This window comes from Schizophyllum commune, assembly GCF_000143185.2.
Source record: "Schizophyllum commune H4-8 unplaced genomic scaffold SCHCOscaffold_2, whole genome shotgun sequence".
Taxonomy (NCBI): domain Eukaryota; kingdom Fungi; phylum Basidiomycota; class Agaricomycetes; order Agaricales; family Schizophyllaceae; genus Schizophyllum; species Schizophyllum commune.
The window spans coordinates 3,650,346-3,671,766 of NW_026089539.1; the positions used below are offsets into that span (position 1 = coordinate 3,650,346).

Sequence of the window (21,421 nt, forward strand, 5' to 3'; positions counted from 1 at the left end):
ATCCGCACATCACCGTGCGTCCGCGCATGCGACACCGGGGGCGACGAGATGCCCCCGACATCGAGAGGACGGCGAAGGCATGATCTCGGGGAGACAAAGATGCACCTCCCCACCCTCTCCCTCGCATCCTGCGTGTGCGAGTCAGCAGAACGAAGTCATAGCACGACGGGGAACTCACTTAACGAACATAGCGACGGCGCTCGAGGTTGCGAAGATCGAGTTCAAGGCCAAGTAATCCCCCCTCCCTCGTCCCCCTTCGCGAAGATCCCCCTCCTCCCCCCACCTGTCGGCCACCCGCGCCCGAAGACGCAACTCACGAGGACTCGGACTACGTCGCAGCTCATGCGCGACGACACGGCATCGTACGCGTCGACGCTCAGGCCACCGACGAAGCGCACCTCGAGAACGCCCCTCCCCCTCCCCCACTCGCATAGGCCAGCCCCCCTCCCCATCGCTTCGAAGAGCACCGAGGATCTCGTCGAAGGCGGCGCAGCTTCGCATAGAAAATCACGACACCAGAGGGCCATCTGCGAGACTATCAGCGACACGGAGAGAGTGAGAGATAGAGAGGGAGGGGAGGAGAAGGGGGTGAAGTCGAAGGGAAGGGCCTCGGAGGGGATTGCGGATGGTCGTGGGAGACGGGGAATGGTAGAGCGACGATGGGACAGCTGGGAATGGATGGGTACGATGGGTGATGGGTGATGGGGGAGGGCAGTTGCCGAGAAGTAGGGGGTGGGGTGCACGAGGAGAAGGTGGCTAAGGCGAGGGTAGGGGACTCGGAGGAGACGTTGGGAGGCGGCCAGATGATGGGGAATGGTATAGGGACGATGAGCGATGTAAGGAATGGGTGATAGGGGAGGGCAGTTGCTGAGGAGGGGTTGGGGGAGCACGAGGAGAAGGTGGTGAAGGCGAGGGTAGGGTCCTCGGAGACGACGAAGGAGCGTTAGTCGACGATGAGGGATGGCAGTGCAATCGTGGGCGAGCTGGGAATGGGTGCCTACGACGAGGGTGAGGTGATGGGGGAGGGTAGTTGGCGAAAGGGAGGGGGGCGAGGAAGCGCCGAGAGAAGGTGGCGAAGGCGACGGGGGAAGGTTGTCAAACGGTGGGGGATGGCAGGGCGACAACGAGCGCGCCGAGAAGGGGCAGGTACGACGAGGGTGGGGTGCTGGGGGAGGGTAGTTGTCGAAAGGGAGGGGGAAGGTGGTCAAGTACAAGTGCATAGCAGTTGATGTCGTAGGCAGAGATGATGATACAAGTTCATTGAAATACTCAAGTGGAATTGGAAGGCGAGGGTATGAGCACGAGAAAGAGAAGGGAATGGATACGTGGGGGAGGGGGTGGCAAGGTGGGAAGTGTACGAAGTCGAGTACTCACCTTGATTCCGACGACTCCGCGTGACCGGGCGATGGACGACGCATGAGAATGGACCTATACAGGCACGAAAGAAGGTCAGAAAAGCGGTTTGTGGTCACAGAATGCGAGGGGCTTACCTTGGGGAATTGTCGAAATTTACTAAAGGTGGCGCTCGGCATGACTTTCCCGACCACGCGCGGGTTTTTCACGGCGAGGATGGGTACTTTATGTATCATACTATGTATCTTTCATGTATTCAGGTACCTGAACAGCTAAGAGAAGTCATTACAAGCGAATGAACTACCTTACATCGTCTCTAGCTCATGCGAGCCTCCATCCCCCGAAAAGCCCTTCGGCGTGAGTAGTGGGGTATATCTAGCCTCGTACGCGCCTCAGCAAGCCTGTTAAACGGTCAGTCTCATCACGCTCATTGCAGTTGAGGTAGAACTCGCCGAGTTCGAATTTTGGTGAGTAAATCAAAAGTCCCGTGAAAACGCTAGGAGCGCGGCGAGCAGGGAGTGGGCGGGGCTGCACGGCGTCCCATGCAGCATCACAAACGTTTATTGAGTATCCATCGACTGCCTACGTTCCTGCGACGCGTGCATAAGCCAGAAGGCGCCTCATCTCAATCAAATGAGAAGTTTGAGGCGATCCTGCAGGGATAAGCGTGTTAGAAATGAGTTGAGGGCAGGTTCGGGCGAGTACGTACCTCGAGATGTAGTCCTCAACGATGTGCTTGACATTCAGATTGCGGTGGGCTATTGTTAAAAGCGGATTCTGAAAGGGGTGCGTGAGTTTCTCGAGCTCAAATCGAGATGATACACTTTAACTTACTGAAAGGCCCGGAAGACCGGCTTGCATGGCGTCTGCGACGTATGCACGATGCCTGAACGGGCCAGAACCGATGTATTTTACCTCCTCGAGCGGTCAGTCAACATGGATCTACCAATTTATGGGCCGCAGCGAGCGCGGTGCACAGCGTGACGGACCGGCATGGTCTCCCCTCCCCAGAGCGAAAGGGGAGGCGCGTGGAGACAGCGTAACGGACCTGCGATCGGGTTCAGCGAGTCGGTGCGCATAGAAGGCGGACTGTAGCTTACTCGTGTCACGAAGCGGTCGGTAATCCATTGTGTGCTCAGCCTCTCGTCCTGGTCGCGCGAGTCAGCCCATCGCATCGGCAGCTGCGTCTCGTATCTCCGCGTGCTTGCACCGCTCCGCGGCATGACACGTACCATGATATCGCGTCCTTCGCTGTAGTAGCCCCGCGCGTGCCTCCGGTGGCTCGGCAGTTCCAGAAAGTCCCTAAATAGACGGTCAGTCGGTACTTCGCCGTGCAGACAGCGTACACGTATTTACGCACCTCAATGACCCCGAGAACTTCGTCGGGTTCGCTACTGAGGCAAGTTGGGAGGTAGATATCCCTCCAAACGCCGCGCGGGCGCCCGTGGCACCTCCAGAACTTGATGGTGAGCGGGAAAAAGGTCAGCTAGCGCCGTAGATCATGACGAACGGGTACATACCAATCTTCCGCATTACCCATCTTAGGGACGACGCGCATGCCTCCGGCGGCTTGGGCTGGCCGCAGAAGCCTGTGCTCAGGGTCAGTACGCGCGAGATAAAAGACGACTAGGACTCACCTCAAAATTGGCCTCAGCGACCTGATCAAGCGTCCTCGTCCGCGTTACTGGTGTTGCGTGCAAAGTCAGCTCATATTACGCCTTGGTAAGGACGAATCACTCGCCCTAGTAGCCCCGCGCAGGCCTCCGGCGGTTTTTGGGCCGCGTAAAGTCGTTGTTCAAGACCGTGTCCCGTCGTCGCATCGCACTTGCTGAAGGGACAGTTAGTCCGACGGCTATACGACGGAGGCGGCGGCGGCGTCAGCGTCGTCGTGTAGGGAGCGATGGCGGGGATTTCGTGTAGCTACGCGTTCGCGCTCTTGCCTATCGGTCAGGATTGTCGCATCCAGATAGATTTGAGCAGCAGTCAGTAAAGCGTGATTGATCAGAAACAGACGCACCTGCGGTCCTGAATACCTCTGCCCGTTAATCCTACAGCGAGCAGGCAGCAGCGAACCAGAATTCGCCTGCCATCCGCAATCGACGTGCTCAGTCCTGCGTACAAGGGCAAGTGAATAAGGCAGCGAAGGTAGCAAAGACATAAACTCACTGAATCTTCAAGGATTGGAACGGCAGTATGGCCAGCTCGTCCCTTTAAGTCGTGCTGCGTGTTGGTGTAGTCGAAAACATGGGGTTGGGAAGCAAGGACGGTCAGCGACACGTGTCGTAATGGACTGTATAGACTCACGGAATGCGTGGGGCAATCCGCTCGCTCGTTGGGTGGTCGCTGGCTTGCCGATTGATGAGGCGGATGGCTATTGGAGAAGACGAGTGGATGGTGAGAGTGTGGGCGCTGGCGCCGTCGGTGCAATGTCGCTGGTGGCAAATGAAGTGAATGAATCGAGACTGAATCCTCGACTTACCTGTCCTCGTCGCCTGGCTGACGCTCTTGCTGACTGCGCAACAGGGTAAGGGAAGGTCGGTAATATGCAAGCGAGTCTAGGGGGCCGTCGACGGAGGGGTGCACACGCCATGGGCGAGTCGGGAGCGTAACCGTCCGGCTGGGTGCGCTTGTGCTTGTTGGACGCGGTCAAGGTGATAGATAGAGAATCAATAACCTCACAATATTCCGAGGCTCTCGGGCCCAGCGGGCGATGTTCACTGGAATGAGAAAGGTTCGAAAAGCGCGACAGTGACAAAGGAGACTAACGCTACTCACCTCGAAGTCTCTAGCATTGAAGGTAAAAGCTGGAGACAGAACTCAATGATGCAAAGCGATATGAAATGCGGTCTTACCGTGACCGCTGGGCGGAGCGTCGAGCAATGGGAGCAGGAGATACTCAGCCTGTGTCTCTCTCGTTAGTAAGAGACATGTCCTACTGGGAAATCACGAACTGGGACGATAACTCGAGCACAATGGACCCGATGAAGTCCCGAAGTCGGGCGCTTCGTCAAGAGATTCAGAAGGAGAGTCAAGTGGAGAGGTGTAAAGAGAGGGATAGAGATCAAATTCAATGAGATAAGGAGCGGAGGGGTGAAGGAGGAGAGGAGGAGAGGAGAGAAGTAGAGGAGGAAGGGGAAGTGAGGAAACCAGTCGACTCACCCCGCTCTTTATACGAATCCACCATGCGCACGGACTTGTCAGACTTGCCGCGTCTCCCCCTTGATGCCCCATCGCCGCGCTAAGCGATTCCGCTCCGCTGTAATCCGGATATTCCTTGCCGCTCACCCTCGTCCTGCTCAGCCCCAACGGCGCACCTTCCGCGCTTCCCTTCGAATTCAGGGAGCCGGCGCCCAGGCTTCCGCGTGTCTGATCATGACAAATGATGGGACCCTGAGTGATCGGTGTCGAGAAATCGCCTCCGCGCCAGTGGAAGTTTGGACGCGAGGCTGGGCGGTAGGAGCGGCGTTTGCAAACCAATTATACAGATGTTGCGGAGGGAGAGAGCGACATAGAGGCAGTATTCTTGATCCTAGGGGTTAGGGTCAGGCTGTCCCGAGTGCGTGGCCGCCGAGGTGAAGACGGTGCTGCTCGGCAAAGTCAGGAAATGCGCCGTCTAGCGTATCTAGCCGTTTACGAGCCACTCACCGTAAGCTAACGGGTAGGAAGTCTTGACATAAGGTCCGACAGTCGTTGAATTCACCTTCTTTGACTCCGCTCAGGCTGAGGGTTCGTGAGTTGGGGTTCAGAAAGTCGAACTGATGGCCTGCCGCAAAAGGCAGGCATTCAGCCACCCGCGAGAACGAGCGCGAAAGCCGGACGGACTTTGTCTCGTGCGCCGCCAGCGTCCCTTGCGAGTCATACTCACTCTGCATACCACTTTCGTCCACTCTCGCTTTGCTATATTGCAAGCATGCAGCCGTGAAGCGCTGATCTGCGCTTCCGGCCAAAACTGCATTCCCGCTCTCGAAGCCCACTCCTCCCGCGTCAGAGTATCGCCGTACCGGATGACCCCGAACCTCCGTGTTTCACTGAGTTGGAGCTCGACTATCGCTGTCGAGCGGTAGAAGATTGGGGCCGGAGCGATTCCTGGCAATAAGGCGGTAAGCGTACTTCTCATTGTTCTTGGGTGCTCGACAGTCGTAGGTATGGTGTTGAAATGAAGGGGGAATGACTTGCCTTTCATTTTGGACGCGCCGCAAGGTCAGATCGCAAAGCGGTCTGCCGCGAGCTGCTGGGGGAATTGCGCGCCGCTGAGCTGGTCTGCTATTGTCGACGCGTGAGAGCGGCTGCACCCTCATCACAGTCACATGAACGACTTGGTGGGTTCCTTGCAGGTCGGTTGTAGTCCGTCGTGCGTGCATCTTGCACGTACCTTTCCGTTTTCTCCTTTCAGGTCAAGCCTTTGTCGAGGATGTGTTGCGCTCGTGTTGCCGCCGGTCTGATCTCGACGGCGGGGGAACTGCTCAAAAGATATACTGCCCGGATTCTCATGGTGTATGCGCTACGAGTTGTCCTTGATAGCGTCGTAAGTGCGGTAGGTAGGCATATCTAAAGTGGTCGGTGACTTGGGTTGGCGAGTGGGGACGAGAGGGGGACAAGAGACGTCGACGCGTCCGCTTACCGCTTTGCGTCCGCCGCGATTTGCCGGATTCGACGCCACGGCTCATCGGCGCGGCTTGTCCGGGCGGTTTCGAATCTCGCCGCCGCCGCTCACCTATTTTTCCCGACCACGTCGTACGACCTCCGGGCGCTCAAGGCATCCTCTATAAGCGTCGCCGGATCGTTTGCAGCTGAGTACGGAATTTTTGAAGCCTTGGATGTAGTGCTCATCACCTTGCTCACGAATTGGCTTCTCGAGCTTGAGCTACTCGACTTGCTCGCTGTTCGTGCTGTCCATCTGAGCCTGTATCGTGCGATGGCACGCGTCTTGTACTCCCACTATGTTCCTTTCATCACTGTATCCTACCACCTGAGCTTGTACTCCTGTACCCTAAGCTGCTTTGCAATTGCTTGTCTCGTCTCAAGTCTCGAGCTTCAACTCGCTCCTCAAGATTACCCGTCAGCGGCAGGTATTTCTACCGAGCTCCGAGTGGTTCCCTTAGAGGTAATCCTGTGCGCGGTCAGAGATGCTGAATTGATGGAATCGAGATCAGGGTCCAGTCCCATCACACGCCACAGCGGCGATCACACCTGCCTCGTGCATCTCATTACAGCACCTGGCTTCCTTCCATACCTCTACAGCTTTATCCTTTACTTCATCCTGCTTGCCCTTCCTGGCTACATTGCTGCTTGCTCTCGACGACTGCAGACCTGTGGGTACTATCAGTAACTGCCCAATCTAAGCAAGGCGAAATCAGCAAGTACAACACCTCGTTGATCAATAGCAACACCGGGACACCTTCGAGAGCGACGGAGGCGAGCGAACGACATGCGGGAGTGGCTGGGCAAGCACTGAAGAGACCCGAGGCGAGCGAGAGCCAGGAACCCGAGTCCGGGAGTCAGAGACCAGCGAGAGCGCCCGAGACCCGAGAGAAGCAGGATGAGCCCCCCGAGCTCGAGAGATGGAGGGTGCGCGCGCAGAGAGTCGTGCCTAGTGCACGACGGCAAGATTAGCTCGCCAACAAGGTACGTGGACTCACATTAATCTCCGAGGTGAGCACTGACCTTCTTTGCGAGCGCGGCGGTCCAAGAGTAACGGAGCGCGGCCGACGAGGCAGCCTAACGAGCGGGATCAGGATGAGACTCGAGGTACGTGCGTCGCGTCTGATGCACGAGATGAGCTTACCTGGCTTGCACGGTGTTTCCTTCATTCCCAGGCCGAGGGTACGTGCAAAAGTACTATGTTCACTGACTCGAGCTTACAGTGTGTACTATGAGTACTTACTCGTCCCGAGGGCATCGAAAACCACTCCGAAGACATCGAAAATCGCACCGAATACTTTGAAAACCTCCCCAAAAGCGTCGAGGACGGCCCCGCAGACCCCGGGTACTGTCCCGCCTCGAAGACGCCACGGACGCGATCCACCCACGAAGCGCTCGCCACGCGCTCTGACACCGACTTGGGACGACGTACGGGTCGCACAACACCTCGGATGAGCAAGATCGAGGCGTGGATCGCCGGCGATAGGCTGACCGCGGCGTCGGTGGCGTACCCGGGTAAGTGCATCCAGTACCATCCATCTGCACCCACTCACCTCTCTGCAGCGAGCGGGAGGAGTGCGGATCGCGTCTCCGTCGACTGTTCCGCCTCCCGCCAGCACGAGGCGACAGTCGGCGTCTCGCAGATTGTACAAGGCCGCGCGCGAGGACGACGGCAAGGCCCAGCCTCCTGCGACGACGATGGCGACACCGGGATCACGCCCGACAAGATTACCTAGTCAACGTGAGTTTATCGCCGTCTCCTTCCCCGCAAGAGAGCTTACCAGTGGCATTCAGGTCATCCGCACCTGCCCGTCCCCTCGCCTGCAAGATCGGCAAGCTCCCGCGCACCATCGCCTCGTCCCTGCGCACCATCGCCTTGTCCCCCGACACCATCGCCTCGTCCCCGCGCGACATCAGCAAGTCCCCGTGCTATCAACATCCACGGTGGCGCTTGCCGACGACCGGGGTTGTCGAGTCGTTAGGAATCTCGCTGATCAAGGTGAGTTGGTTACGTCGCCGCCAGCGTGCTCACCCGTACCAGACTGCGAGGGCGGACGCGTATCAGCGCTGGGGCCCTCGGCGACGCCCGGGCTCTCTTCGACGACGTCAAGACTCCCTCACGCCCCTTCGCGTCGCCTCCGAGACTGACGAAATGGCCATCTCGACGTCGAAAAATCGCGTTGGGTCCCCGCGCGAGCGCGGAGTCGCGGCTACTCGTCGTGAGTCTAGAGGCGAGACCGCTTACCTGTCGTGAGTCAGCGACGTGGTCAGCGCAGAATGAGCCAATTCAGAGCGCAGGATGGCGCCGGGTCGCCGCGCAAGCGCGGTACGTGGCCTTGGCTCTACCGATATTGCTAACATCTCGCCTCCCCCGAGCCCCTCCCACCCGCCGCAAAGGGAGGGGAGAAAGGGGGAGGAGGAGGGAGGGAGGGGGAGGAGAGGGGGAGGAGAGGGGGAGAGGGGGAGAGGGGGAGAGGACGGTGCTGTGAGAGCGAAAGTAGCCACGTAAAATAGCGAAAATCGCGTAGCTTAAGCGCTCGCTCCGCTCGCGCGCGCAAAGGGGAGGTGGAGCTCCTGCCCGCGCGAAAAACGGGCGATTCGGCAATTGCCGAACGGTCCCAAGGGCGGAGGGGCAGGCGGCGGGGTTGGGGAACGTGTAGCGAGCAAACGAGGACGGTGGTTGAGGACGAGCTGTGTGATGTGTGACTTGAGTGTGATGAGGCGCGACCACGTGGCGCTGCTGCTTGCTGCTGTTCCCCCACGATCGGTGATCTCTGACAGCGCGTCCAGTCGACGTCAGCCTGGTGGGCCGGGAGTTGGGAACGTGAGGGTTTCTGGGCGCCCGGCGGGATGCAGATCGAGAGCGCGTTGCTTGGTTTCTGCCCAAACCCGGTCGTCGCTTCGCCTCATACGCGCAAGACACGCTCGAGCGCAATGATCCCTTCGCCCTTCGCACTTTGTCGTCATTTATGAAGCGGGGTGCGAAGTTCGCTCTCCCACCCGTTCCCGCACTCAGACCCGCCAGCCATGTCTGCGACCTTCCTCAGGGCGACCTCTGCCATTCGGCCCCTTGTGAGTTGAGCGAGGACGGGAGAACGAGCCCAGCTGACAGTCGCAGTCCCAATCTGCGCGCTTCGGAGCCCGTCGGTTCGCGTCGACCGCACCCGAGACTCCCAAGAAGGCGTCGAATGCGCCCCTCTACTTCGCCCTGGCCGGTCTGGCTGGCGCCGGCGCCTACTACACGCTCTACCGCGAGGACGCGGCGCCGGTCCCCAAGCAGGAGAAGAGCCCGCTCGACCCGGACAACTTCATCGACTTCAAGCTGAAGAAGGTCATCCCTTACAACCACAACACCTCCACCTTCGTCTTCGAGCTCCCGGACAACCAGTCCTCGATGCTCCCCGTCGCGTCGTGCGTGGTCACAAAGTCGGACACGCTCCTGGACGACAAGGGCAAGCCTGTCATCCGCCCGTACACCCCGATCACGCCCTCGGACAAGCAGGGCGAGCTGTCGATCCTGATCAAGAAGTACGACACTGGCAAGATGTCGAAGCACATCTTTGAGATGAAGGTACGCGTCGCAGACCGGGCGTTCTGTGCCTGCACTCACGCGCCGACAGGAGGGCGACAAGCTGGGTATCAAGGGTCCCATCATGAAGATCCCGTGGCAGAGTGAGTGGGGGACTGGACTGCACTGAACCCGCCTCACACCTCCGCAGTCAATCAGTTCGATGAGGTTGCTATGATTGCTGGCGGAAGCGGCATGTACGTACCACCACCTCCCCTTCCCTTCCCTCGACTCACGCCTCCCCAGCACCCCCATGCACCAGATCCTCGAGTACGCGCTCAAGAACAAGGAGAACAAGACGCGCTTCACGCTCATCTTCGCCAACGTCACCGAGAAGGACATCCTCCTCAAGGAGCAGTTCGACGAGTGGGAGAAGAAGTACCCGAACACCTTCAAGGCCGTCTACACCCTCGACAAGCCAAGCGAGGGCTGGAAGGGTCCGACCGGCTACGTGAACGCGGAGCTCATCAAGCAACACGTCGCGCCTGCGACTCTTGGCGAGAAGGTCAAGGTGCTCGTGTGCGGCCCGCCTGGTCAGGTCGCCTCGCTCGCTGGCAAGAAGGCCGGCTACGCGCAGGGCGAGCTTTCGGGCGTGTTGAAGGAGCTCAACTACACCCCCGAGCAGGTGAGAGTGGCTGCTACTCGGGCGTCGGTCTCGCGCTAACACATCTCTAGGTGTTCAAGTTCTAGTCGTACCTACCACGTAGATATGTAGCCGAGAATTGAAGAATCTGTACCTCGCCCCCTTCAAGGCCGCCCTTCGCGTTGCAAGCGACGTAGGTACGGGTACTCGAGGCGCCGCGAGGACGAGCTAACCACGCAGCACCCGCACCGGCGCGTCGAGCAAGTCGCGCGGCCTACAACACCCTTCGCTCGGCCTTCAACTCAGAACGAGCAGCCCCCCAACTCACGACGCGAGACGCGCATGCACGCCCCACCCGCGGCGCATCGTTGACCTACGAGACGAGGGCCCTCCGTCGATCTACCGCACGCCAGGATTCGCGGGGGCGGCCTTCTCCCTCCCCTTTTCGCCGCCTACACCCTTCCCCTGCCTACTACGCCCCCTCCCCCACCCGAATACACCGTCCAAACCCCAGCCGCACCTCACCGTGCGTCCGCGCATGCGAAACCGGGGGCGACGAGATGCCCCCGACATCGAGAGGACGGCGAAGGCATGATCTCGGGGAGACAAAGATGCACCTCCCCACCCTCCCCCTCGCATCCTGCGTGTGCGAGTCAGCAGAACAAAGTCATAGCACGACGGGGAACTCACTCAACGAACATAGCGACGGCGCTCGAGGTCGCGAAGATTGAGTTTAAGGCCAAGTAATCCCCCCTCCCTCGTCCCCCTTCGCGAAGATTCCCCTCCTCCCCCCACCTCTCGGCCACCCACGCCCGAAGACGCAACTCACGAGGACTCGGACTACGTCGCAGCTCATGCGCGACGACACGGCATCGTACGCGTCGACGCTCAGGCCACCGACGAAGCGCACCTCGAGAACGCCCCTCCCCCTCCCCCACTCGCATAGGCCAGCCCCCCTCCCCATCGCTTCGAAGAGCGCCGAGGATCTCGTCGAAGGCGGCGCAGCTTCGCATAGAAAATCACGACACCAGAGGGCCATCTGCGAGACTATCAGCGACACGGAGAGAGTGAGAGATAGAGAGGGAGGGGAGGAGAAGGGGGTGAAGTCGAAGGGAAGGGCCTCGGAGGGGATTGCGGATGGTCGTGGGAGACGGGGAATGGTAGAGCGACGATGGGACAGCTGGGAATGGATGGGTACGATGGGTGATGGGTGATGGGGGAGGGCAGTTGCCGAGAAGTAGGGGGTGGGGTGCACGAGGAGAAGGTGGCTAAGGCGAGGGTAGGGGACTCGGAGGAGACGTTGGGAGGCGGCCAGATGATGGGGAATGGTATAGGGACGATGAGCGATGTAAGGAATGGGTGATAGGGGAGGGCAGTTGCTGAGGAGGGGTTGGGGGAGCACGAGGAGAAGGTGGTGAAGGCGAGGGTAGGGTCCTCGGAGACGACGAAGGAGCGTTAGTCGACGATGAGGGATGGCAGTGCAATCGTGGGCGAGCTGGGAATGGGTGCCTACGACGAGGGTGAGGTGATGGGGGAGGGTAGTTGGCGAAAGGGAGGGGGGCGAGGAAGCGCCGAGAGAAGGTGGCGAAGGCGACGGGGGAAGGTTGTCAAACGGTGGGGGATGGCAGGGCGACAACGAGCGCGCCGAGAAGGGGCAGGTACGACGAGGGTGGGGTGCTGGGGGAGGGTAGTTGTCGAAAGGGAGGGGGAAGGTGGTCAAGTACAAGTGCATAGCAGTTGATGTCGTAGGCAGAGATGATGATACAAGTTCATTGAAATACTCAAGTGGAATTGGAAGGCGAGGGTATGAGCACGAGAAAGAGAAGGGAATGGATACGTGGGGGAGGGGGTGGCAAGGTGGGAAGTGTACGAAGTCGAGTACTCACCTTGATTCCGACGACTCCGCGTGACCGGGCGATGGACGACGCATGAGAATGGACCTATACAGGCACGAAAGAAGGTCAGAAAAGCGGTTTGTGGTCACAGAATGCGAGGGGCTTACCTTGGGGAATTGTCGAAATTTACTAAAGGTGGCGCTCGGCATGACTTTCCCGACCACGCGCGGGTTTTTCACGGCGAGGATGGGTACTTTATGTATCATACTATGTATCTTTCATGTATTCAGGTACCTGAACAGCTAAGAGAAGTCATTACAAGCGAATGAACTACCTTACATCGTCTCTAGCTCATGCGAGCCTCCATCCCCCGAAAAGCCCTTCGGCGTGAGTAGTGGGGTATATCTAGCCTCGTACGCGCCTCAGCAAGCCTGTTAAACGGTCAGTCTCATCACGCTCATTGCAGTTGAGGTAGAACTCGCCGAGTTCGAATTTTGGTGAGTAAATCAAAAGTCCCGTGAAAACGCTAGGAGCGCGGCGAGCAGGGAGTGGGCGGGGCTGCACGGCGTCCCATGCAGCATCACAAACGTTTATTGAGTATCCATCGACTGCCTACGTTCCTGCGACGCGTGCATAAGCCAGAAGGCGCCTCATCTCAATCAAATGAGAAGTTTGAGGCGATCCTGCAGGGATAAGCGTGTTAGAAATGAGTTGAGGGCAGGTTCGGGCGAGTACGTACCTCGAGATGTAGTCCTCAACGATGTGCTTGACATTCAGATTGCGGTGGGCTATTGTTAAAAGCGGATTCTGAAAGGGGTGCGTGAGTTTCTCGAGCTCAAATCGAGATGATACACTTTAACTTACTGAAAGGCCCGGAAGACCGGCTTGCATGGCGTCTGCGACGTATGCACGATGCCTGAACGGGCCAGAACCGATGTATTTTACCTCCTCGAGCGGTCAGTCAACATGGATCTACCAATTTATGGGCCGCAGCGAGCGCGGTGCACAGCGTGACGGACCGGCATGGTCTCCCCTCCCCAGAGCGAAAGGGGAGGCGCGTGGAGACAGCGTAACGGACCTGCGATCGGGTTCAGCGAGTCGGTGCGCATAGAAGGCGGACTGTAGCTTACTCGTGTCACGAAGCGGTCGGTAATCCATTGTGTGCTCAGCCTCTCGTCCTGGTCGCGCGAGTCAGCCCATCGCATCGGCAGCTGCGTCTCGTATCTCCGCGTGCTTGCACCGCTCCGCGGCATGACACGTACCATGATATCGCGTCCTTCGCTGTAGTAGCCCCGCGCGTGCCTCCGGTGGCTCGGCAGTTCCAGAAAGTCCCTAAATAGACGGTCAGTCGGTACTTCGCCGTGCAGACAGCGTACACGTATTTACGCACCTCAATGACCCCGAGAACTTCGTCGGGTTCGCTACTGAGGCAAGTTGGGAGGTAGATATCCCTCCAAACGCCGCGCGGGCGCCCGTGGCACCTCCAGAACTTGATGGTGAGCGGGAAAAAGGTCAGCTAGCGCCGTAGATCATGACGAACGGGTACATACCAATCTTCCGCATTACCCATCTTAGGGACGACGCGCATGCCTCCGGCGGCTTGGGCTGGCCGCAGAAGCCTGTGCTCAGGGTCAGTACGCGCGAGATAAAAGACGACTAGGACTCACCTCAAAATTGGCCTCAGCGACCTGATCAAGCGTCCTCGTCCGCGTTACTGGTGTTGCGTGCAAAGTCAGCTCATATTACGCCTTGGTAAGGACGAATCACTCGCCCTAGTAGCCCCGCGCAGGCCTCCGGCGGTTTTTGGGCCGCGTAAAGTCGTTGTTCAAGACCGTGTCCCGTCGTCGCATCGCACTTGCTGAAGGGACAGTTAGTCCGACGGCTATACGACGGAGGCGGCGGCGGCGTCAGCGTCGTCGTGTAGGGAGCGATGGCGGGGATTTCGTGTAGCTACGCGTTCGCGCTCTTGCCTATCGGTCAGGATTGTCGCATCCAGATAGATTTGAGCAGCAGTCAGTAAAGCGTGATTGATCAGAAACAGACGCACCTGCGGTCCTGAATACCTCTGCCCGTTAATCCTACAGCGAGCAGGCAGCAGCGAACCAGAATTCGCCTGCCATCCGCAATCGACGTGCTCAGTCCTGCGTACAAGGGCAAGTGAATAAGGCAGCGAAGGTAGCAAAGACATAAACTCACTGAATCTTCAAGGATTGGAACGGCAGTATGGCCAGCTCGTCCCTTTAAGTCGTGCTGCGTGTTGGTGTAGTCGAAAACATGGGGTTGGGAAGCAAGGACGGTCAGCGACACGTGTCGTAATGGACTGTATAGACTCACGGAATGCGTGGGGCAATCCGCTCGCTCGTTGGGTGGTCGCTGGCTTGCCGATTGATGAGGCGGATGGCTATTGGAGAAGACGAGTGGATGGTGAGAGTGTGGGCGCTGGCGCCGTCGGTGCAATGTCGCTGGTGGCAAATGAAGTGAATGAATCGAGACTGAATCCTCGACTTACCTGTCCTCGTCGCCTGGCTGACGCTCTTGCTGACTGCGCAACAGGGTAAGGGAAGGTCGGTAATATGCAAGCGAGTCTAGGGGGCCGTCGACGGAGGGGTGCACACGCCATGGGCGAGTCGGGAGCGTAACCGTCCGGCTGGGTGCGCTTGTGCTTGTTGGACGCGGTCAAGGTGATAGATAGAGAATCAATAACCTCACAATATTCCGAGGCTCTCGGGCCCAGCGGGCGATGTTCACTGGAATGAGAAAGGTTCGAAAAGCGCGACAGTGACAAAGGAGACTAACGCTACTCACCTCGAAGTCTCTAGCATTGAAGGTAAAAGCTGGAGACAGAACTCAATGATGCAAAGCGATATGAAATGCGGTCTTACCGTGACCGCTGGGCGGAGCGTCGAGCAATGGGAGCAGGAGATACTCAGCCTGTGTCTCTCTCGTTAGTAAGAGACATGTCCTACTGGGAAATCACGAACTGGGACGATAACTCGAGCACAATGGACCCGATGAAGTCCCGAAGTCGGGCGCTTCGTCAAGAGATTCAGAAGGAGAGTCAAGTGGAGAGGTGTAAAGAGAGGGATAGAGATCAAATTCAATGAGATAAGGAGCGGAGGGGTGAAGGAGGAGAGGAGGAGAGGAGAGAAGTAGAGGAGGAAGGGGAAGTGAGGAAACCAGTCGACTCACCCCGCTCTTTATACGAATCCACCATGCGCACGGACTTGTCAGACTTGCCGCGTCTCCCCCTTGATGCCCCATCGCCGCGCTAAGCGATTCCGCTCCGCTGTAATCCGGATATTCCTTGCCGCTCACCCTCGTCCTGCTCAGCCCCAACGGCGCACCTTCCGCGCTTCCCTTCGAATTCAGGGAGCCGGCGCCCAGGCTTCCGCGTGTCTGATCATGACAAATGATGGGACCCTGAGTGATCGGTGTCGAGAAATCGCCTCCGCGCCAGTGGAAGTTTGGACGCGAGGCTGGGCGGTAGGAGCGGCGTTTGCAAACCAATTATACAGATGTTGCGGAGGGAGAGAGCGACATAGAGGCAGTATTCTTGATCCTAGGGGTTAGGGTCAGGCTGTCCCGAGTGCGTGGCCGCCGAGGTGAAGACGGTGCTGCTCGGCAAAGTCAGGAAATGCGCCGTCTAGCGTATCTAGCCGTTTACGAGCCACTCACCGTAAGCTAACGGGTAGGAAGTCTTGACATAAGGTCCGACAGTCGTTGAATTCACCTTCTTTGACTCCGCTCAGGCTGAGGGTTCGTGAGTTGGGGTTCAGAAAGTCGAACTGATGGCCTGCCGCAAAAGGCAGGCATTCAGCCACCCGCGAGAACGAGCGCGAAAGCCGGACGGACTTTGTCTCGTGCGCCGCCAGCGTCCCTTGCGAGTCATACTCACTCTGCATACCACTTTCGTCCACTCTCGCTTTGCTATATTGCAAGCATGCAGCCGTGAAGCGCTGATCTGCGCTTCCGGCCAAAACTGCATTCCCGCTCTCGAAGCCCACTCCCCCCGCGTCAGAGTATCACCGCACCCCGAACCTCCGTGTTTCACTGAGTTGGAGCTCGACTATCGCTGTCGAGCGGTAGAAGATTGGGGCCGGAGCGATTCCTGGCAATAAGGCGGTAAGCGTACTTCTCATTGTTCTTGGGTGCTCGACAGTCGTAGGTATGGTGTTGAAATGAAGGGGGAATGACTTGCCTTTCATTTTGGACGCGCCGCAAGGTCAAATCGCAAAGCGGTCTGCCGCGAGCTGCTGGGGGAATTGCGCGCCGCTGAGCTGGCCTGCTATTGTCGACGCGTGAGAGCGGCTGCACCCTCATCACAGTCACATGAACGACTTGCTGGGTTCCTTGCAGGTCGGTTGTAGTCGCGCTCAGGCAACAGAAGCCCGTCGGTGCTTCCTAGTCACTCCTCGCGACCTCGATCCCGCCGGCTCAAGCGGTCCCCCGTCGCATCAGTGACGCTCGTGAGGGCCGTCGTGCGTGCATCTTGCACGTACCTTTTCCATTTTCTCCTTTGAGGTCAAGCCTTTGTCGAGGATGTATTGCGCTCGTATTGCCGCCGGTCTGATCTCGACGGCGGGGGAACTGCTCAAAAGATGTACTGCCCGGATTCTCATGGTGTATGCGCTACGAGTTGTCCTTAATAGCGTCGTAAGTGCGGTAGGTAGGCGTATCTAAAGTGGTCGGTGACTTGGGTTGGCGTGTGGGGACGATGGGCGAGGGGGACAAGAGACGTCGACGCGTCCGCTTACCGCTTTGCGTCCGCCGCGATTTGCCGGATTCGACGCCACGGCTCATCGGCGCGGCTTGTCCGGGCGGTTTCGAATCTCGCCGCCGCCGCTCACCTATTTTTCCCGACCACGTCGTACGACCTCCGGGCGCTCAAGGCATCCTCTATAAGCGTCGCCGGATCGTTTGCAGCTGAGTACGGAATTTTTGAAGCCTTGGATGTAGTGCTCATCACCTTGCTCACGAATTGGCTTCTCGAGCTTGAGCTACTCGACTTGCTCGCTGTTCGTGCTGTCCATCTGAGCCTGTATCGTGCGATGGCACGCGTCTTGTACTCCCACTATGTTCCTTTCATCACTGTATCCTACCACCTGAGCTTGTACTCCTGTACCCTAAGCTGCTTTGCAATTGCTTGTCTCGTCTCAAGTCTCGAGCTTCAACTCGCTCCTCAAGATTACCCGTCAGCGGCAGGTATTTCTACCGAGCTCCGAGTGGTTCCCTTAGAGGTAATCCTGTGCGCGGTCAGAGATGCTGAATTGATGGAATCGAGATCAGGGTCCAGTCCCATCACACGCCACAGCGGCGATCACACCTGCCTCGTGCATCTCATTACAGCACCTGGCTTCCTTCCATACCTCTACAGCTTTATCCTTTACTTCATCCTGCTTGCCCTTCCTGGCTACATTGCTGCTTGCTCTCGACGACTGCAGACCTGTGGGTACTATCAGTAACTGCCCAATCTAAGCAAGGCGAAATCAGCAAGTACAACACCTCGTTGATCAATAGCAACACCGGGACACCTTCGAGAGCGACGGAGGCGAGCGAACGACATGCGGGAGTGGCTGGGCAAGCACTGAAGAGACCCGAGGCGAGCGAGAGCCAGGAACCCGAGTCCGGGAGTCAGAGACCAGCGAGAGCGCCCGAGACCCGAGAGAAGCAGGATGAGCCCCCCGAGCTCGAGAGATGGAGGGTGCGCGCGCAGAGAGTCGTGCCTAGTGCACGACGGCAAGATTAGCTCGCCAACAAGGTACGTGGACTCACATTAATCTCCGAGGTGAGCACTGACCTTCTTTGCGAGCGCGGCGGTCCAAGAGTAACGGAGCGCGGCCGACGAGGCAGCCTAACGAGCGGGATCAGGATGAGACTCGAGGTACGTGCGTCGCGTCTGATGCACGAGATGAGCTTACCTGGCTTGCACGGTGTTTCCTTCATTCCCAGGCCGAGGGTACGTGCAAAAGTACTATGTTCACTGACTCGAGCTTACAGTGTGTACTATGAGTACTTACTCGTCCCGAGGGCATCGAAAACCACTCCGAAGACATCGAAAATCGCACCGAATACTTTGAAAACCTCCCCAAAAGCGTCGAGGACGGCCCCGCAGACCCCGGGTACTGTCCCGCCTCGAAGACGCCACGGACGCGATCCACCCACGAAGCGCTCGCCACGCGCTCTGACACCGACTTGGGACGACGTACGGGTCGCACAACACCTCGGATGAGCAAGATCGAGGCGTGGATCGCCGGCGATAGGCTGACCGCGGCGTCGGTGGCGTACCCGGGTAAGTGCATCCAGTACCATCCATCTGCACCCACTCACCTCTCTGCAGCGAGCGGGAGGAGTGCGGATCGCGTCTCCGTCGACTGTTCCGCCTCCCGCCAGCACGAGGCGACAGTCGGCGTCTCGCAGATTGTACAAGGCCGCGCGCGAGGACGACGGCAAGGCCCAGCCTCCTGCGACGACGATGGCGACACCGGGATCACGCCCGACAAGATTACCTAGTCAACGTGAGTTTATCGCCGTCTCCTTCCCCGCAAGAGAGCTTACCAGTGGCATTCAGGTCATCCGCACCTGCCCGTCCCCTCGCCTGCAAGATCGGCAAGCTCCCGCGCACCATCGCCTCGTCCCTGCGCACCATCGCCTTGTCCCCCGACACCATCGCCTCGTCCCCGCGCGACATCAGCAAGTCCCCGTGCTATCAACATCCACGGTGGCGCTTGCCGACGACCGGGGTTGTCGAGTCGTTAGGAATCTCGCTGATCAAGGTGAGTTGGTTACGTCGCCGCCAGCGTGCTCACCCGTACCAGACTGCGAGGGCGGACGCGTATCAGCGCTGGGGCCCTCGGCGACGCCCGAGCTCCCTTCGACGACGTCAAGACTCCCTCACGCCCCTTCGTGTCGCCTCCGAGACTCACGAAATGGCCATCTCGACGTCGAAAAATCGTGTTGGGTCCCCGCGCGAGCGCGGAGTCGCGGCTACTCATCGTGAGTCTAGTGGCGAGACCGCTTACCTGTTGTGAGTCAGCGACGTGGTCAGCGCAGAATCAGCCAATTCAGAGCGCAGAATGGCGCCGGGTTGCCGCGCAAGCGCGGTACGTGGCCTTAGCTCTACCGATATTGCTAACATCTCGCCTCCCCCGAGCCCCTCCCACCCGCCGCAAAGGGAGGAGAGGAAGGGGGAGGAGGAGGGAGGGAGGGGGAGGAGAGGGGGAGAGGACGGTGCTGTGAGAGCGAAAGTAGCCACGTAACATAGCGAAAATCGCGTAGCTTAAGCGCTCGCTCCGCTCGCGCGCGCAAAGGGGAGGTGGAGCTCCTGCCCGCGCGAAAAACGGGCGATTCGGCAATTGCCGAACGGTCCCAAGGGCGGAGGGGCAGGCGGCGGGGCTGGGGAACGTGTAGCGAGCAAACGAGGACGGTGGTTGAGGACGAGCTGTGTGATGTGTGACTTGAGTGTGATGAGGCGCGACCACGTGGCGATGGCGCTGCTGTTCCCCCACGATCGGTGATCTCTGACAGCGCGTCCCGTTCCCATGCCAGTCGACGTCAGCCTGGGGAACGTGAGGGCTTCTGGGCGCCCGGCGGGATGCAGATCGAGACGGTGTTGCTTGGTTTCTGCCCCAACCCGGTCGTCGCTTCGCCTCATACGCGCAAGACACGCTCGAGCGCAATGATCCCTTCGCCCTTCGCACTTTGTCGTCATTTATAAAGCGGGGTGCGAAGTTCGCTCTCCCGCCCGTTCCCGGACCCACACTCTCAGACCCGCCAGCCATGTCTGCGACCTTCCTCAGGGCGACCTCTGCCATTCGGCCCCTTGTGAGTTGAGCGAGGACGAGAGAACGAGCCTAGCTGACAGTCGCAGTCCCAATCTGCGCGCTTCGGAGCCCGTCGGTTCGCGTCGACCGCACCCGAGACTCCCAAGAAGGCGTCGAATGCGCCCCTCTACTTCGCCCTGGCCGGTCTGGCTGGCGCCGGCGCCTACTACACGCTCTACCGCGAGGACGCGGCGCCGGTCCCCAAGCAGGAGAAGAGCCCGCTCGACCCGGACAACTTCATCGACTTCAAGCTGAAGAAGGTCATCCCCTACAACCACAACACCTCCACCTTCGTCTTCGAGCTCCCGGACAACCAGTCCTCGATGCTCCCCGTCGCGTCGTGCGTGGTCACAAAGTCGGACACGCTCCTGGACGACAAGGGCAAGCCCGTCATCCGCCCGTACACCCCGATCACGCCCTCGGACAAGCAGGGCGAGCTGTCGATCCTGATCAAGAAGTACGACACTGGCAAGATGTCGAAGCACATCTTTGAGATGAAGGTACGCGTCGCAGACCGAGGGTTCTGTGCCTGCACTTACGCGCCGACAGGAGGGCGACAAGCTGGGTATCAAGGGTCCCATCATGAAGATCCCGTGGCAGAGTGAGTGGGGGACTGGACTGCACTGAACCCGCCTCACACCTCAGCAGTCAACCAGTTCGATGAGGTCGCCATGATTGCTGGCGGTAGCGGCATGTACGTACCACCACCTCCCCTTCCCGTCCCTCGACTCATGCCTCCCCAGCACCCCCATGCATCAGATCCTCGAGTACGCGCTCAAGAACAAGGAGAACAAGACGCGCTTCACGCTCATCTTCGCCAACGTCACCGAGAAGGACATCCTCCTCAAGGAGCAGTTCGACGAGTGGGAGAAGAAGTACCCGAACACCTTCAAGGCCGTCTACACCCTCGACAAGCCGAGCGAGGGCTGGAAGGGTCCGACTGGCTACGTGAACGCGGAGCTCATCAAGCAACACGTCGCGCCTGCGACTCTTGGCGAGAAGGTCAAGGTGCTTGTGTGCGGCCCGCCTGGTCAGGTAGCTTCGCTTGCTGGCAAGAAGGCCGGCTACGCGCAGGGCGAGCTTTCGGGCGTGTTGAAGGAGCTCAACTACACCCCCGAGCAGGTGAGAGTGGCTGCTACTCGGCGTCGGTCTCGCGCTAACACATCTCTAGGTGTTCAAGTTCTAGTCGTACCTACCACGTAGATATGTAGCCGAGAATCGAAGAATCTGCACCTCGCCCCCTTCAAGGCCGCCCTTCGCGTTGCGTTGCAAGCAACGTAGGTACGGGCACTCGAGGCGCCGCGAGGACGAGCTAACCACGCGGCACCCGCACCGGCGCGTCGAGCAAGTCGCGCGGCCTACAACCCCCTTCGCTCGGCCTTCAACTCACAACGAGCAGCCCCCCAACTCACGACGCGAGACGCGCATGCAAGCCCCACCCGCGGCGCGTCTTTGACCTACGAGACGAGGGCCCTCCGTCGATCTACCGCACGCCAGGATTCGCGGGGGCGGCCTTCTCCCTCCCCTTTTCGCCGCCTACACCCTTCCCCTGCCTACTACGCCCCCTCCCCCACCCGAATACACCCTCCAAACCCCATCCGCACCTCACCGTGCGTCCGCG

At 59.1% G+C, this 21,421-nt stretch overlaps 14 protein-coding genes across 14 annotated transcripts; 10 read left to right on the plus strand and 4 right to left on the minus strand.

Moving 5' to 3' along the window:
- Positions 1-60: 60 nt before the first annotated feature.
- On the minus strand, positions 61-1,264 carry SCHCODRAFT_02613423 (uncharacterized protein). Its single transcript, XM_003036968.3, has 2 exons — positions 179-1,264; positions 61-128 (listed from the first exon to the last, which is right to left on the minus strand). Exon 1 carries the CDS (start codon positions 1,218-1,220, stop codon positions 222-224), a length of 999 nt encoding a protein of 332 aa, XP_003037014.2. The 5' UTR covers positions 1,221-1,264; the 3' UTR covers positions 61-128; positions 179-221.
- A 714-nt stretch (positions 1,265-1,978) lies between these two features.
- SCHCODRAFT_02488790 (uncharacterized protein) lies at positions 1,979-4,084 on the minus strand (the record flags this gene model as incomplete). The annotated part of the gene is made up of 10 exons (XM_003036967.3): positions 1,979-2,006; positions 2,063-2,130; positions 2,188-2,268; positions 2,343-2,501; positions 2,586-2,655; positions 2,714-2,812; positions 2,874-2,942; positions 2,991-3,011; positions 3,658-3,785; positions 3,833-4,084. Coding segments are annotated over 10 exons (975 nt in total), but the record flags the coding sequence as incomplete, so codon positions are not given.
- Positions 4,085-6,254: 2,170 nt separating this feature from the next.
- Positions 6,255-6,819, plus strand: SCHCODRAFT_02613429 (uncharacterized protein). Its single transcript, XM_050344597.1, has 2 exons — positions 6,255-6,663; positions 6,721-6,819. The coding sequence occupies exons 1-2, from the start codon at positions 6,269-6,271 to the stop codon at positions 6,728-6,730; spliced, it is 405 nt and encodes a 134-aa protein (XP_050202513.1). The 5' UTR covers positions 6,255-6,268; the 3' UTR covers positions 6,731-6,819.
- A 132-nt stretch (positions 6,820-6,951) lies between these two features.
- Positions 6,952-7,938, plus strand: SCHCODRAFT_02176379 (uncharacterized protein). The gene is made up of 3 exons (XM_050341979.1): positions 6,952-6,978; positions 7,030-7,735; positions 7,789-7,938. The coding sequence occupies exon 2, from the start codon at positions 7,090-7,092 to the stop codon at positions 7,447-7,449; it is 360 nt and encodes a 119-aa protein (XP_050202514.1). The 5' UTR covers positions 6,952-6,978; positions 7,030-7,089; the 3' UTR covers positions 7,450-7,735; positions 7,789-7,938.
- Positions 7,032-7,810, plus strand: SCHCODRAFT_02613433 (uncharacterized protein). The gene is given in 3 exon segments (XM_050344598.1): positions 7,032-7,102; positions 7,243-7,683; positions 7,696-7,810. 2 exon segments carry the CDS (start codon positions 7,446-7,448, stop codon positions 7,728-7,730), a joined length of 273 nt encoding a protein of 90 aa, XP_050202515.1. The 5' UTR covers positions 7,032-7,102; positions 7,243-7,445; the 3' UTR covers positions 7,731-7,810.
- Positions 7,789-8,686, plus strand: SCHCODRAFT_02567872 (uncharacterized protein; the record flags this gene model as incomplete). Its single annotated transcript, XM_050343812.1, has 2 exons — positions 7,789-7,836; positions 8,051-8,686. Coding segments are annotated over 2 exons (481 nt in total), but the record flags the coding sequence as incomplete, so codon positions are not given.
- Positions 8,687-9,018: 332 nt separating this feature from the next.
- Positions 9,019-10,637, plus strand: SCHCODRAFT_02613444 (ferredoxin reductase-like protein; the record flags this gene model as incomplete). The annotated part of the gene is made up of 6 exons (XM_003038328.2): positions 9,019-9,066; positions 9,113-9,565; positions 9,615-9,666; positions 9,714-9,759; positions 9,809-10,187; positions 10,238-10,637. 6 exons carry the CDS (start codon positions 9,022-9,024, stop codon positions 10,250-10,252), a joined length of 990 nt encoding a protein of 329 aa, XP_003038374.2. The 3' UTR covers positions 10,253-10,637.
- Positions 10,638-10,717: 80 nt separating this feature from the next.
- On the minus strand, positions 10,718-11,921 carry SCHCODRAFT_02613450 (uncharacterized protein). The gene is made up of 2 exons (XM_050344599.1): positions 10,836-11,921; positions 10,718-10,785 (listed from the first exon to the last, which is right to left on the minus strand). Exon 1 carries the CDS (start codon positions 11,875-11,877, stop codon positions 10,879-10,881), a length of 999 nt encoding a protein of 332 aa, XP_050202517.1. The 5' UTR covers positions 11,878-11,921; the 3' UTR covers positions 10,718-10,785; positions 10,836-10,878.
- Positions 11,922-12,635: 714 nt separating this feature from the next.
- SCHCODRAFT_0103469 (uncharacterized protein) lies at positions 12,636-14,802 on the minus strand (the record flags this gene model as incomplete). Its single annotated transcript, XM_050340890.1, has 11 exons — positions 12,636-12,663; positions 12,720-12,787; positions 12,845-12,925; positions 13,000-13,158; positions 13,243-13,312; positions 13,371-13,469; positions 13,531-13,599; positions 13,648-13,668; positions 14,315-14,442; positions 14,490-14,727; positions 14,786-14,802. 11 exons carry the CDS (start codon positions 14,800-14,802, stop codon positions 12,636-12,638), a joined length of 978 nt encoding a protein of 325 aa, XP_050202518.1.
- A 268-nt stretch (positions 14,803-15,070) lies between these two features.
- On the plus strand, positions 15,071-15,595 carry SCHCODRAFT_02176489 (uncharacterized protein). Its single transcript, XM_050341980.1, has one exon. It carries the CDS (start codon positions 15,233-15,235, stop codon positions 15,548-15,550), a length of 318 nt encoding a protein of 105 aa, XP_050202519.1. The 5' UTR covers positions 15,071-15,232; the 3' UTR covers positions 15,551-15,595.
- Positions 15,596-17,014: 1,419 nt separating this feature from the next.
- Positions 17,015-17,579, plus strand: SCHCODRAFT_02613457 (uncharacterized protein). The gene is made up of 2 exons (XM_050344600.1): positions 17,015-17,423; positions 17,481-17,579. The coding sequence occupies exons 1-2, from the start codon at positions 17,029-17,031 to the stop codon at positions 17,488-17,490; spliced, it is 405 nt and encodes a 134-aa protein (XP_050202520.1). The 5' UTR covers positions 17,015-17,028; the 3' UTR covers positions 17,491-17,579.
- Positions 17,580-17,791: 212 nt separating this feature from the next.
- SCHCODRAFT_02613461 (uncharacterized protein) lies at positions 17,792-18,570 on the plus strand. The gene is given in 3 exon segments (XM_050344601.1): positions 17,792-17,862; positions 18,003-18,443; positions 18,456-18,570. The coding sequence occupies 2 exon segments, from the start codon at positions 18,206-18,208 to the stop codon at positions 18,488-18,490; spliced, it is 273 nt and encodes a 90-aa protein (XP_050202521.1). The 5' UTR covers positions 17,792-17,862; positions 18,003-18,205; the 3' UTR covers positions 18,491-18,570.
- SCHCODRAFT_02567877 (uncharacterized protein) lies at positions 18,549-19,419 on the plus strand (the record flags this gene model as incomplete). The annotated part of the gene is made up of 2 exons (XM_050343813.1): positions 18,549-18,596; positions 18,811-19,419. Coding segments are annotated over 2 exons (454 nt in total), but the record flags the coding sequence as incomplete, so codon positions are not given.
- Positions 19,420-19,753: 334 nt separating this feature from the next.
- On the plus strand, positions 19,754-21,376 carry SCHCODRAFT_02613466 (ferredoxin reductase-like protein; the record flags this gene model as incomplete). The annotated part of the gene is made up of 6 exons (XM_050344602.1): positions 19,754-19,801; positions 19,848-20,300; positions 20,350-20,401; positions 20,449-20,494; positions 20,544-20,922; positions 20,972-21,376. 6 exons carry the CDS (start codon positions 19,757-19,759, stop codon positions 20,984-20,986), a joined length of 990 nt encoding a protein of 329 aa, XP_050202523.1. The 3' UTR covers positions 20,987-21,376.
- Positions 21,377-21,421: the final 45 nt, after the last annotated feature.